Source organism: Haliotis asinina, chromosome 3 (assembly GCF_037392515.1).
Source record: "Haliotis asinina isolate JCU_RB_2024 chromosome 3, JCU_Hal_asi_v2, whole genome shotgun sequence".
NCBI classification, from domain to species: domain Eukaryota; kingdom Metazoa; phylum Mollusca; class Gastropoda; order Lepetellida; family Haliotidae; genus Haliotis; species Haliotis asinina.
In genome coordinates, this window is record NC_090282.1 from 81,335,891 (window position 1) to 81,351,212 (window position 15,322).

At 40.4% G+C, this 15,322-nt stretch overlaps 1 protein-coding gene across 1 annotated transcript in view; it reads right to left on the reverse strand.

Moving 5' to 3' along the window:
• LOC137278574 (alpha-2-macroglobulin-like) overlaps positions 1-15,322 on the reverse strand; it is a 52,934-nt gene that overhangs the window by 30,574 nt on the left and 7,038 nt on the right. Inside the window, exons 7-15 of the mRNA XM_067811031.1 lie at positions 14,553-14,637; positions 14,247-14,358; positions 13,277-13,391; positions 12,943-13,058; positions 12,088-12,249; positions 11,706-11,885; positions 11,169-11,280; positions 10,631-10,800; positions 9,730-9,879 (exon numbers count right to left, since the gene is read on the reverse strand). Coding sequence (XP_067667132.1) covers positions 9,730-9,879; positions 10,631-10,800; positions 11,169-11,280; positions 11,706-11,885; positions 12,088-12,249; positions 12,943-13,058; positions 13,277-13,391; positions 14,247-14,358; positions 14,553-14,637 — 1,202 coding nt within the window. The remainder of the gene's footprint in view (positions 1-9,729; positions 9,880-10,630; positions 10,801-11,168; positions 11,281-11,705; positions 11,886-12,087; positions 12,250-12,942; positions 13,059-13,276; positions 13,392-14,246; positions 14,359-14,552; positions 14,638-15,322) is intronic.

Sequence of the window (15,322 nt, forward strand, 5' to 3'; positions counted from 1 at the left end):
ACACAAAGCACCAAAACTGTATTTCTTTCTAGGTGACACACGGTATGCTGTCAAAATTTTCGTTGTGGAATACATTCTATAGTGGGCAAAACCTTACGCTTGGAAAGTGTACCTACCCAGTAGTTTTAAGTGTACCTACCCAGTTTAGCATGTTTCGTTTTAATATTGTGGGATCCACTTTTAGTAATTCTGTCAGTTCTTCGACCGAGGTTTTATGGGGTATTCTCCTATTTGTCAGACCAGGAATGATAGGTCACTCTCTTGCTTTCTTTACCATTTGTACCAATTAATATGTTCCTCGTCATGCTCCAGCGCACACAGTCACGTGGTTCGTTTCCAGCGCAACTTCGGCTGCGTTTAACAGTACTTCAGCCAGTTTACTGTATCAGTCGAAATCTTACAATGAATGAATGAATGAATGAATTAAGAGCAAGATGTATATGTGAATGAATGAAAGAAATAATAAAAGAAGTACATATGTGAATGAATGAAAGAATAAATGATACACCACGACCATCCCTTCCTAAACATGCTAAATAATGCAAAACTATCGTTAGATCACATGTGTTAACATCAGTTAATTATAGTCTCCCTTGTCAGACATAACAATTTTCAGACAGGTTTAAACAACAAACTATCTGCTTGACTGCACAGCTGCCTGTTGACGTAGTATACCCACCTCACCTAATTTTCCTGCGTAATCTTCATCTACATCACCGTAAGCAGAGAGCACAGAAGGCCGAATATCTGTAACCACTGAACCGTGGCGTCTCACTGGAACAAGCTAAGTTCCCAAGTGCGGGTGTCCTTCTCTACCTTTTCCATTAATCTTTAAAACATCTAACAAGCTCAACGCATGCAACGTTTAACTAAAATGTGATGTTATACATATAATAAAGGTAATTTTTAGGTATTATTCAGTGGATAAATTATCGTTTTATGATGCATATATGTATGACATGCTGGACGGGTATTGGGCATTTTGTGATAATTTACCATTACCATTTTCATGATGCATAAAAAAGACACTCATTAATCTATCACTGAGTTTTGTCATTCTTTCACTCCAATACGGTCGCTAAATCCCCTCTGATCATAGTATATGGACTCTCCCATACCAAATTCACCTGATCCTGAGAAATCAACCAGGCATGACATACCCACATCACCTAATTAATTTTCTGTACCTATCGATCAAAAAATACATAAAACGGGAGGACACCCTGTTCACTAATGGGAGTGAGCCTTGTAGGGAGTACCCTCACTCTCACAAACCAACCGACTGGGGAGAAGCTGCCGTGTTTGTCGGGGATTCTTCTGGCTTTGCTAAATAAATCGTACATAAACATGTAAAATATATTGCTTTGATTGTGTAACTACCCACATTAGGACATTGAGACCATTCTGATTTATCGAGTAAAATACGATTGTATGGTTTAGAGTTTGAATCTTGGCATATCTTACCGGTTTTGCTACTTTTGCACTCTACCTTTTTACCTGGGGCGAGCATATTTTGGTGGTTTTAGTGTTTCATCTATTTGTTTAGATTTATTGATTTATTTGTTTTTGTTGTGTTTTTTTACTGCTAGTGACCAAGCGAGTGAGTCTGCTTTCATAACTGTAAGTTTATTCTGACGCTTGACGAGAGGGACATGAACAAGAACATATATGGAGCCCTTGCATCAATACATATTTAAGACAAAAGGTTTTGAAAAATAAAATTATTCTAGACCAATATTTGTACATAACTGGTGAAATGAAACTGCGCGTTCAAGGTTCATAAGCACGTAGAGGGCACATTTATCCTACTCCATTTAAGAATGTCCATTTCTGATTGCTTCACGTGACCTTTCGAGGGAGAATGTATCAGTTTTACCCCTCCACGTGGGAAAAGCAAGCATCCATGGCAGTCAGTGAACCGTGAAGCAGTGATTCGAATCGACTATAGTCAGTACCATGTTAATAAAATACATTATTTCAGTTTGTTTTGATGCTATATTTACATAAAGTGAGATTTAAACATTCGTTATGGTAAATGCGGTGTAGCATTGTGATCCACCGATCCGAATGTTAGTATCCTCTTTTGGTTCACATCCGGAGTGCCAACTGTTTGATCGAATACACAACTGGGCTGTCGAGAAGCAGCGGAGTGTGAGTGTCGACTGCCTTGGAGAACTTGCACCTAAGAATAGGAGAAGACTCGGCTCTACTCGGCTGTAATTAACGAGGGAGAACACATACACAAAGACATCGGTGAAAGAATTAGCTGTGGAACCAATTCCTGATTCATAGTCGTCGCACGAACAGTAATCGAAAAAGCTGGCATCATCGTGAATCAAGAATCTGCGAGCATTATAAACTGCATATTGTAACAAAGTGGCCACAGTAAAGAAGACAGAAAGTTTCAGCGTGTCAAGGACCAGCTTCAGAGACAAGAGATTTCCATAATAAGCTGTGCTGATCAGACAGTCTACCTCGTTCATAGTGGCCACATGAAAACATGTACTGTTAACGTATTTTGTTTACCTTCTTGTCCGGTGTGTTAACGCCATAGTGTTAACGTCAGGTTACCTCCTTACATATTGGCCGAAACATCGAATTTACAAAATTGCAATTTTCAGGCCCCCCTAAGTAATTGAAGGAAATACAGCAAATTTGAAGGAATTGCATCTCAAATGTAAACAAACGCAGCCCACTCGCGAAACTATTGCAGCGATATCGGTAGTTTAGCGGTAATAACAGAAACACATCGGCCCTATCGGAAGCAATGTCGGTAATACTGGAAACACGATCGGCCATCTTCGGAGATTTTTCGGTCGCGAGCGGAAACTCACGCAGCAAAACATGGCGTCGTTGGAAGAAGCACCCGTCTCGGTGAGTTTTGTTTTTAGTTCCTACTATTACATTTTCATACTTATCCATCTTTGACCACCCGCGTTGAATGCGTTTAGGTATGAGGTGTTGTCGGGGCAATAGCTTATGTTTTTAGGAAAAGATTGTCACTGCAGAAGAGTGTCACAAGTCATGCCCCTGGAGATTGTTTACATCTGAACATCGAAGTCGTGCCGATGATTACGAACATCATGAACGTGCGCCATGAAGAAGTTTATGAGCCATAATTTTTCTTGCTACGAAGTGCAATTGACAAATTTAAACACATTTTACAAAAAATGATGTTATATCTGGCGCACGTTCGTAATCATCGGCACGACTTCGATGTTCAGATGTAAACAAACTACAGGGGCATGACTTGTGACACTCTTCTGCAGTGACAATCTTTTCCTAAAAACATAAGCTATTGCCCCGACAACACCTCATACCTAAACGCATTCAACGCGGGTGGTCAAAGATGGATACGTATGAAAATGTAATAGTAGGAACTAAAAACAAATCTCACCGAGACGGGTGCTTCTTCCAACGACGCCATGTTTTGCTGCGTGAGTTTCCGCTCGCGACCGAAAAATCTCCGAAGACGGCCGATCGTGTTTCCAGTATTACCGACATTGCTTCCGATAGGGCCGATGTGTTTCTGTTATTACCGCTAAACTACCGATATCGCTGCAATTGTTTCGCGAGTGGGCTGCGTTTGTTTACATTTGAGATGCAATTCCTTCAAATTTGCTGTAATTCCTTCAATTACTTAGGGGGGCCTGAATTTTCGACAGCCCAGGTGCGTTGTTTATTTACGGAGTAAGAGGATTATGAGGCATGGTCGACTAGGTTTCTTTGTTTATCTAATCCCACACGGCCTTCACCAATAGAGGGAATGATTTCTGTTCAGTTATGACATTGCTGTTCTCCATATGTTTCTATTTTCTCAACACATCTCCAAGATGTTGTGTTTTTTGTGTGTTTCGTAAACACTGATTGGGACTGGTGAACAAGCTTTACAGTTTATATCAGTACTTCAGCCATACAACATATAATACAAAATATAAATGCAGTATGTGTCGTCATCCATATGAACTATCACATAATAACATATGCATACATATCATTACATCAAATACACATCTATCATATAAGCAAACATAAAAAAGAGTTACGGTTTGTTGTGTCTGACTAGCTCTTTGTAGAAACACTGAACAATTGTGAGAAGGCTATTGATAAGTTAATTAATTTTCTGTAAAAAAAAAACAAGCTTTGTGTTTTCATGATAAAATCATTGACGGATTCAACTATTTTCTGGTTTTCACAGTGTATAAGTTCTTTGTTTCCGTTCACCGAAGTCATCACAGACCACCGTGAGAAAAGGTCCATCTTCAAGCAGTAAGGAAGACCACGATAGAGCATGGAGTACTTGTGTCTTCCTTGGCTTGGTCATCTCCACCGTTACCCCCTCCACACCCGAATCCACACCCCACAAGGGCGTATAGGATTGTGGGGCCGTGTCAGCGACAATTTGGCTCGGTGGATAAACAGGGACTCCTATAACCCCGTATACCCTTCATCACAATGCTATAATTTGTCGGCTTGGCGTATCCGGTTTTGTGCATTCTGTAATATTGTATAGTACTAGTGAAGTATTAATCAAAGCAATATTTTGCTTGTTAAACGAACGAGATTCTTTGAGAATCAAAAGATGTTTTAACTACATTTTCAAAATTGAAATACAGCATACACACAATAACTAAATTGAAAAGAATATCGTGCAGGAGAAGGTTTTCCAGAGTACATGCTCATAAATGCCATTGTCTTTCACAGACTAATATGTGCAGGTCTTGAAGAAGGACAAAGTCCCCATCCCTGTTTTAGTAAATAGGATTGTTCAATCACACATGCATGTATATATACTGATTTCAATATATATTTACAGTAAAATTTAATGCACATAGAATTTTACAAAAGGTCGAAATTCGAGATTATTCATGTGTATATATAAGGTCTGCATGCATTCCCAGTATAAACAACAATGTATTTAGACTCTAAGTTCACATGGAGGTTTATACACAAAACCGAAACCAATTGGTCAGCTCGACGCCTTATAAAACAATTAATTCGAGATTTCCCTTGAATGTGAGATATTTGGCTGCGCGTCATGCGCAGTCAGTCTTTTTCATCCATATACACTCACGAACACCTGTTCATTTCAAAGCTGGTGTCACCTAATGACCTAGAGTAGTCCATGGATGAGATGTCTATATGACAAGTAACATACACTTGAAAGCGGCAGCTGGTTTATTCCAATACACAAGACCAGCGGACGAGACACGACGCGCAAATTGTAGTAGGCGCTTTGCTGAAATTACGTAACTGAAAGCGGAAACAGAAAACGTCATCGTTCTGCTCAGTGGTCTTGCCTTTGCGAGTTAGGCTGAAATACTCAACAAATTAAGATAAAAGTCAGAATGATGAAGTCGTTGACAAAGTAATATCTGTTAAGGTTATGATAATTTGAAAAACAGAGAAAGTTATATGGATATAGAAGTTCTTCTAATGTAAGCAGCATTTCGGCGTGGGTGTTAAACTCGTTTTCAAGCAAATGATGTCTACGGGGTAGTTATGTAAGTTAAACCTTTGTTTTGGGTCAAGGTCAAAATCGTTTGGTGTAGTGACAACGGTGCTGTTTTAAGGGATTAGACACTGGTTTTCTAAAAAAACACAAAAGAAAATGTGTTTCTTTAGGAAACGAAATAAGACACGTGTGCCAATGTAATTGAACCGATATTAGCGAGTTCACCCAGTGACTTTAGTTAATAAAATGAACTTTCAGTTCACCCCTTCCGTTAGTAATGAGTTATTCAGTTTCTTAATAAAATTGCTTGCAATGTTTTCTTTATCATTTTAACAACTTCAGTTACGGCAAATGCGCTGCTATACTTTGCGTTTCCTCCTACTTATTTTACGGGAAAACACCTTTTTGTAAACGGTTATATGTTCATTGTGAGAATATTTTTGTAGTAAAAAGGGAGAATGTATCTCGTCAAAAATGAATTTTGAAAGACTGCAGATCAACAGTTCCAACAGTCTCAACAACATAATTTCTAACATACTTAGAGACCACAACCGTGGACCTGTACACAACGAAGCCACGGTAAATCTTTTCGACTGTAGCAAAAATAGCGAATATTTATAAAAAGATAGAAAAGTAAACGCAAAATCAATCTTGAATATTTTACGTATTCCCCATAGCCCAATATAAAGATTACACATTAACAGTATGGATACGTTAATCTATAGTTTAAACTAATCTCTTCAAGTAATCGGGACTGGATTGGCAAGCACAATCATGCATATCAAAGCCACTCCATACCAATAATATAATTACATAACATACATGATAACTACACAAACCTCGTCAAACGTCAGAATAAATTTACAGTTATAAAAAAAATAAAATCAATAAATCTAAACAAATAGATGAAATACTAAAACAACCAAAACATGCTCGCCCCAGGTAGAAGGGTAGAGTGCAAAAGTAGCAAAACCGGTAAGATATGCCAAGATTTAAACTCTAAACCATACAATCGTATTTTACTCGATAAATCAGAATGGTCTCAATGTCCTAATGTGGGTAGTTACACAATCAAAGCAATATATTTTACATGTTTATGTACGATTTATTTAGCAAAGCCAGAAGAATCCCCGACAAACACGGCAGCTTCTCCCCAGTCGGTTGGTTTGTGAGAGTGAGGGTACTCCCTACAAGGCTCACTCCCATTAGTGAACAGGGTGTCCTCCCGTTTTATGTATTTTTTGATCGATAGGTACAGAAAATTAATTAGGTGATGTGGGTATGTCATGCCTGGTTGATTTCTCAGGATCAGGTGAATTTGGTATGGGAGAGTCCATATACTATGATCAGAGGGGATTTAGCGACCGTATTGGAGTGAAAGAATGACAAAACTCAGTGATAGATTAATGAGTGTCTTTTTTATGCATCATGAAAATGGTAATGGTAAATTATCACAAAATGCCCAATACCCGTCCAGCATGTCATACATATATGCATCATAAAACGATAATTTATCCACTGAATAATACCTAAAAATTACCTTTATTATATGTATAACATCACATTTTAGTTAAACGTTGCATGCGTTGAGCTTGTTAGATGTTTTAAAGATTAATGGAAAAGGTAGAGAAGGACACCCGCACTTGGGAACTTAGCTTGTTCCAGTGAGACGCCACGGTTCAGTGGTTACAGATATTCGGCCTTCTGTGCTCTCTGCTTACGGTGATGTAGATGAAGATTACGCAGGAAAATTAGGTGAGGTGGGTATACTACGTCAACAGGCAGCTGTGCAGTCAAGCAGATAGTTTGTTGTTTAAACCTGTCTGAAAATTGTTATGTCTGACAAGGGAGACTATAATTAACTGATGTTAACACATGTGATCTAACGATAGTTTTGCATTATTTAGCATGTTTAGGAAGGGATGGTCGTGGTGTATCATTTATTCTTTCATTCATTCACATATGTACTTCTTTCTTTTATTATTTCTTTCATTCATTCACATATACATCTTGCTCTTAATTCATTCATTCATTCATTCATTCATTCATTCATTCATTCATTCATTGTAAGATTTCGACTGATGCAGTAAACTGGCTGAAGTTCTGTTAAACGCAGCCGAAGTTGCGCTGGAAACGAACCACGTGACTGTGTGAGCTGGAGCATGACGAGGAACATGTTAATTGGTACAAATGGTAAAGAAAGCAAGCGAGTGACCTATCACTGTTGTAGATTATTCCTGGTCTGACAAATAGGAGAAAACCCCATAAAACCTCGGTCGAAGAAAACCTGGGACGGGCAAACGGGAATTACTAAAAGTGGATCCCACAATATTAAAACGAAACATACTAAACTGGGTAGGTACACTTAAAACTACTGGGTAGGTACACTTTCCAAGCGTAAGGTTTTGCCCACTATAGAATGTATTCCACAACGAAAATTTTGACAGCATACCGTGTGTCACCTAGAAAGAAATACATTTTTGATGCTTTGTGTTTCCTTTGTGAGGGGTTTTACAAGGTCATTACCTCACGATTGGTGACGCGTGATGTCCTGGGCAGAAAGTGACAGTATTTTGAGTTGTTTACTTAATTACCCAGTTGGGGATTCTTAATTACTTATTTGTTCTGAAGGAGCACGGACTATATATTCTATATTTAAGTGGTTATTGGCGAATGTCAGTGGGATTGACAAGATATATTTCAAAACAGCTTAAAAATCTCACAACGCTGTTTATTTATGTGTCCCAGCATAGTCTTTGTGTCACTGCAGTAAGGACTTTCACAAATAACTTCAATTTCATAGCTCTGCGTTCCGGACCTATGAAGATCTGGAGTAGAACAGGGCTTCAGCAAGCAATGCTTGCCATAAAAGGTGACTATGCTTGTCGTAAGAGGCGACTAACGGGATCGGGTGGTCAGACTCGCTAACTTGATTGCCACATGTCATCGGTTCCCGATTGTGCAGGTCTCATTCATTTACAACCTCCAAACCACAGGAAAAGATGTATTTTGAGTAAAAGTAATTATTCTCGTATATTTTTAAAATCCCCCTGAATTCGCAAAATTAAATCAGATCAGTTGGATTTTGTGTCACGATACTCGTAAAGCCACTTTCATTCATTTACATCCTTCAAAACATTGGAAAAGATGTATTTGGAGTAAAAGGAAATATTCTCGCCCATGGGCGAGATTGTTTTTAAATCGCTCTAAATTAGCAGAATGAAAATGAGTTGGATGTCGTGTCATGATACTTATAAATATGCTTGCATTCATTTACAAACTGCAAAACATGTAAAAAGATCTATTTTGAGTGAAAAAATATTTTCTCGCCCATGGGCCAAAATGTTTCGCTCTCAATTAGCGGAATTAAGTCATATGAGTTGAAATTTCTGTCATAATGCTCATAAATGTACTTTCATTCATTTACATCCTCCAAAACACGTGAAAACATATATTTGGGGTAAAAGGCAATGTTCTCGCCCATGGGCCAAAATGTTTTTCACCCATGGGCGAGATTTTTAAACATCGCTCTAAATTAACGGAATTAAGTCAAAATAATTTGAAATTTGTATTATGATACTTATGAACATACTTTCACTCATATATTCTCACCCATGGGCCAAATGATATTTTTAAATCGCTCTAAATTATCAGAATTAAGTCACAATAAGCTAATTTTCGTGTCAAGACACTAAAAAATATACTTACATTTATTTACAAACTGCAAAACATGGGAAAAATATGTATATTCAGTGAAAGTAAATATTCTCGTCCATGGGCCAAAATGTTTTTCACCCATGGGCAAGATTTTTAAAAATCGCTGTCAGTTAGCGGAGTCAAGTCAAATCGAGCTGAAATTTGAGTCATGATACTTATTAACATTTTTTCATTCATTTACAACCTCCAAAACATTTATTCTGGACGAAATTAAACACTCCCGCCCATGGGCCTGCCCATGGGCCTGTCTATGGGTCGCTGTTCACCCATGGGCGTGCCCATGGGCGAGCGAGTTTAAATTTTCAGTTTTCGAAAAAATTTTTTTTCAATTTTTCATCCTTAGCACATATTCATAATAGCTGCATGTTTATTTTTGCCAAATCTCTTGTGAGAGAGTGGCCACAGTGCGGAGAGTTTCTGGACTATTGTGAGTCCAGAATTAAATTGTGACGTGTTTGAATGTTTGGCAAAATTATCCTGTCTGTAAGAAGTGTGCGTACTACCCTGCTATTTTATGTATAGAAAAACAAAAATGATTCTTCTACATATGGGCGTACCTGTTTTGGCGTGATCTGATTCTTTCCGCCGAGGAGGTAGACGCTCTGATCTACGACCCCAACCATGCAGAGAGAGCCCGGGGCCGCAGTCAGTGACAGCTGGGTCGGGTAGCCAGGGTACTCCTTGGACGGCGTGAACGCCATTGTCACCTGTAACCATTCACATGACAACACAGATTTTCCATTGGGTATGAGAGTAGTTCTCGGCACTTTTTGTACCAACTTGTCTTGTGTATGAATATATCTCGTTTCACGACCTAGCGGGTGCCTTCAACATTCCAGTAGTCAACTGTCTGGCATACTCCAGCCCTAGACCTCGGTATCTATTTTTTAGGTACAGATGATCATGCATTTATTACCACAAAAAATTCAAAGAGCGCCACGACTTTTGTTGCAGCTTGTTTGACGAGGGTTACGACATTCGTAAGGTTTAAGACAGATACAGATACATCAATACATCTGACGTATCACCGAGGAAAGTTATGTTTAAATGTCCCTAATTCTATTCTGCTGGAGAACGGTACCTCGCTACTTTGCGACAAGCGATATTATCAGTACAAGGTTTGGTGGTGCTTCATAGAAAAGCACGCATAACTGGAATCATAAAATAGAATTATTTTCTTAGATGCTTTCTCTAGCCTCAACCAGACATAGTTTTAAACTGAATGAAATGCCATATTGTAGCGGTTATGGAATTCAGAATTTCATTCAGAATAATCAAAGAGAGGTTTCGTCTTCAAATAACACACATTTTACTGATATTTTGAAAAGGACAGTCAGTTTCGGTGCCACAATAATATTAAGCTACCGAAAATCCTTGTTTTGGCTGAAGTATTGGGGAGCGTAGAAATCAGTTTTATGTGTTGTCAGTATATAGTATTATATAGTAACTGATTCTTACCGGATTCAAGAAACACTGCTCCACCTTGAAGGTCTCGGCATCTGCAACGACTTCGCCGTTGTTGGTGAGGTAGTAGACTAGCAACGTTGCCTCCGGCGCCATAGAGCAGGTGACGTTAACGTAAACGTTGAAGCTAGGGACACTGGGGGAAAACTTCTTACTGGCAGCACCTGCAGACGTACTCGGGTGTCATTCTTCACAAAGTGGATGTAGTTGTCATGGAAAAGGGTGATAATTCGACATTTCTTTGTGTTTATGTTTGTCTCCAGGAGTATTATCTTAATGAATTTCACACAAGAAACGAACTTCATGTACAGAATCAAATCCGGGTCTTCGGCGTGACCAACGAACGCTCTAACAAACAAGCTACCCAACCTCACCTTCTAATTGGAAACATAAAAATGTGCAAATAATTCCAATAACAAAAAAGAACGAATGGAAAAAAATCGTTGTGAAGTGTCTAATTCATCACAGCAATGAATTGGCTGACGACACAAGGAGATGTTTCTTCACTGGAAGCTATACCACATCAACTCACAATGTTTCAGCTTAGTACACCAGGGCGGGCTGGTCCTGTACGAACCGTCCGGGTTCTTCCTAACTTTGTACCGGTTCTGGCTGTGGTGTACGATGCGTCCTCGACTCATAACCTTCAACAACATTTGAAAGCATGTAAATATATTTTTCAAATTAAGTGTTCCAAATCCAATGATGGTGGAGGTGATGGTGTGGTTGTTGTGTGCATTTTTTCACTTATGTGCTCTGAGCAATAGTTCAGCTACCTGGCAACGTTTTGTAATAGTCAGGTTTGGACTAGACAATCCAGTGGTTGACATCACGAACATCGATCTACGCAAGTGGGATTTGATGTGATACAGGTCAGCAGTGTTTTCCTCACGAGTATTTTAGTCGCATCTTATGTAAAATGTGGGCATGGGAAAGAAATTTATTCAAGATAATTTACATTCTGTTTTCTTTTCGACCAAATAATCCTAAGCCCAAAGGAAACCTGTGGCCTAATCCCTCGCAGTATATAATGAATACAAGTACTTTTAAATAATAGCAGCACGGTTACCTGGGCAACAACACGAAATGGTGTACTTGGGGGATTTGTCATATAGACGGGGATTGGTCCAAGCCCAGCAGGAAGGGGTTTGCTGATAGGCTGAATTTCCAAGTAACTGTCACTTGGCGAAAACCACTGAGCCACGTAGAAGGTACTTGGATTTCGATTTTCAGTGTCGTCTGCTAAAAGCTGGAAGCACAAAACAATTCGTCCTTCCATTATGTATGGAGTGCAGTATCAAGCACTTCTGTTTGTTACAAGGAAATACATTTAAAGAACAGTTATGGCTAATCCAAAAGAAGGTCAAATGTTAAAGGCGTTCTAATGTTACGTCTCTTTAGTATTAACCATAAATTGACTGGAAATATGTAATAATTATATAGAAACCTACCTCAAATATAACTAATGGTTTTTCTGTGCCAAGCCGTGGGAAGAAATAAGAAGCAAAGCCTTTATTGTCAGTCATAACTTTCCCGGAGAAACCTATCTGCTTGCTGGATAGCGTCATCATCAGATGTGACACGGGCTTGCCATCATCACCGGTAACTAGAGCCTGAAACATGACAGTAAACTCAAAATACTGGACTCTGCTGCACGTAATAACACCCGTGTACCTCCAATCGTTCTACAAAAGTTGGGAGTCCAACTAAGGTCTTCGGTGAGACCAATCAACGACCTAACCCGACCAGGTGGGCGCCCTAACGATTGAAAGGTGATGATGGAAGGTCTTTGTCACCACCGAGGTTGTGTTGAATTTCTCTGTCAAGGTGACTGGATTATAGAAATGGTTTCGGTGCACCAGAGACAGCTGAACCCATCTCCGGGGGATAAAACAATATTGTCAAAGAGGAGCAAACGGCGTCAAATAGTGATAACTGCAAGCCAGCGGGGAAGGTGATTAATCTACCCGTTGAACAATAGCTTAAAAAGAAGGTTTCATTCAGTATGTGAGTGAGTTTAGCTTTACGCCGCACTCAGCAATATGCCAGCAATATGGCGGCGGTTGTGAATTATCGACTCTGGACCTGTCAATCCCGTGATCAACAGCATGGGCATCTACGCGATTCCTGTACACTGTCACTAGATGTACCTTGATGTACGGTTTGTTTGGTGTACTCAGACCTCAGACCAGACAATCCAGTGACTGGCATCATATACGGTATACGCGTTTGGAATGTGATAGCATCTGTTAACCAAGTTACAGGGACCGATGGATTTCTCCATAACAAGACTGTTACATCCTTACCCTGAACTCAAATGGCAAGAGTGGTTTGAAAAACTTTCTCGTGTAGGTCTTGATGTCAACTTTCACTGCAAACCTTTTGATGACGGGACCGTCAACTGTCTGGTTAACCAAAACACCTAGAAAGAACACACAGACAAAAAGCTGTAGAGGTCTTCTCTACTCTACAAGGAGGCTTGAAATCAGTCAAATCAACGGGAATCAAGATACGGAAGTAAGGATGAATATCCTTCGTATACAAGTATACTGTTTGTTAACAGGTTGTCTTCCCGGAACAAGCAGAATGCCGACCTGTTGGTTACGGAAAGATACGAGGATTAATGAACAACAAACATACCAGTTGCCTCTTCGTATATGGCCACGAAGGTGCTGAGTTTGAGGTAGTTGTATCGGTTTTCGAAGTAAGGTCTCAGGATGGAGGTGGCAAACGAGTAGGTAAAGCAGCCATTTATCTAAAAGAGGATATAACTGTCACTTTGATACAGTATAATATATTCTGTACTAAGACATGTACAGTATGTGTAATGGCATTGTACATGCTAGCAGTGAGATGCTAAGAAGCTATTGTAGATACTGACCTGCAGATTGTATAAACAGACACGTGTGGTACCTATTGACAATCTGGTCGCCGATACACAGCTGTGGACAATCTAACCCCACATACACACGGTACCTCTTGACAATCCATGCCCAAATACACACGGTACCTCTTGACAATCCATGCCCACATACACACGGTATCTAATGACAATCTAGTCCAAGATACACACCGCATCTCCTGACAATCTTGCCCACCCACACACGGTATCTCTTGGCGATATAACCCGGGAGACCCATGGTACTTCCTCAAAATCTAGTCCCAGATACTCACTGTACTTCCTGACAATCTAGTCTCAGGTACACACGGTATTTCGTGTCTGACAATCCTGCCCAGGTACACACGGTATCTACTGACAAGATAGTCCCAGATACAAACGGTACTTTCTGACAGTCTAGTCCCAGATATACACGGCACTTCCTGAATTTCTTGCCCACGTACACACGGTACCTCCTGACAATCCTAATCTGATACACACGGTATCTAATGACAATCTAGTCCCAGGTACACGCGGTACGTCGTGACAATCTTGCCCACGGTATCTCCTGACAGTCTAGTCCCAGATACCCGCGGTGCTTTCCGACAATCTTGTCCAGATACACACGTTACTTCCTGACAATCTAGTCCCAGATGGACACCGTAACTCCTGACAATATTGCCCACATGCACACGGTATCTCCTGACAATCTAGACACAGTCGCTCCAGTACCTCTCCATGTATGACTGCACATGGCTTTTTGCCTGTGCCGTATGTCTGGGACAGCTCAGTGATGCATGTGTCCACCATTATCATGCCCTTCACAGGTTGCCCGTACGTGTACCTGAAACCACAGGCATGTGTTAATATGGTGACCGAGTAGGTAAACAGTTGTACAGCCACTGACTACTGACAAACCGGTGACTGATACTAAGAGCACACAATCAATGGCCCACGGCATAACGTCTTGCTGTGTAGCCCGTGGACATTACGCTGTATGACACAAAGATTTTTAAACAATTAAGTTGTCCCACATACTTGGAGCACACCTCCCCTTCAATCTGCTCCGTCTTCTCGTTTACACGTGTCGGGGGCGTCACGGTGATGGAGAACTTCGGCAGCACTGAAACAGACTGATGAGGTGAAGTTTCATCGTCGAATAAAAATGTCATCTCGTGATCTCATGAAACAGAGCTAATCAAGAGAGCAACTAAACACCACAGCGCTGCATATCCAGTTGCGCTAACGCATGACAAAATGCACGCTGCTATCATCATGTTTTACCTGCCCAAACCTATCTTCTTCTAGATAGGAATCTGTCAGCTGGGCGATCAGCAGGTTGCCAACCCTGTATCTGTCAGCACCAAACTCGCACGTGGGTTTCACCTGATGATCGGTGTCTGTCAGTACCAAACACGCCCACGTGCTTCACCTAATGACCCTGTGTCTGTCATTACGATACATGCACGTGTGCTGCACCTAATGAACCCGGTTCTCTCAGTGCAAAACACGCACGTGTTTCACCTGATGATCCTGTGTTTGTCAGCGCCAAGCACGCACGTGGTTTTCAACTGATGGTCCTGTGTCTGTCAGCACCAAGCAGGCCAGGTTTTAACATGATGTTGAATCTATCCTTCATCCATCCACACACCCCATCCTCACCCCGTGCCATACTCACTCATCAAATCGTTAACTTCCTCCGTCACATGGACAACATGTCTCCGTTCTTTGAAAGTACGCTCTAACTGAACCATTTTCCTAACCAGCATTCACTCCACTCACCTTATGATGTTCTGATGTTTCCGTCA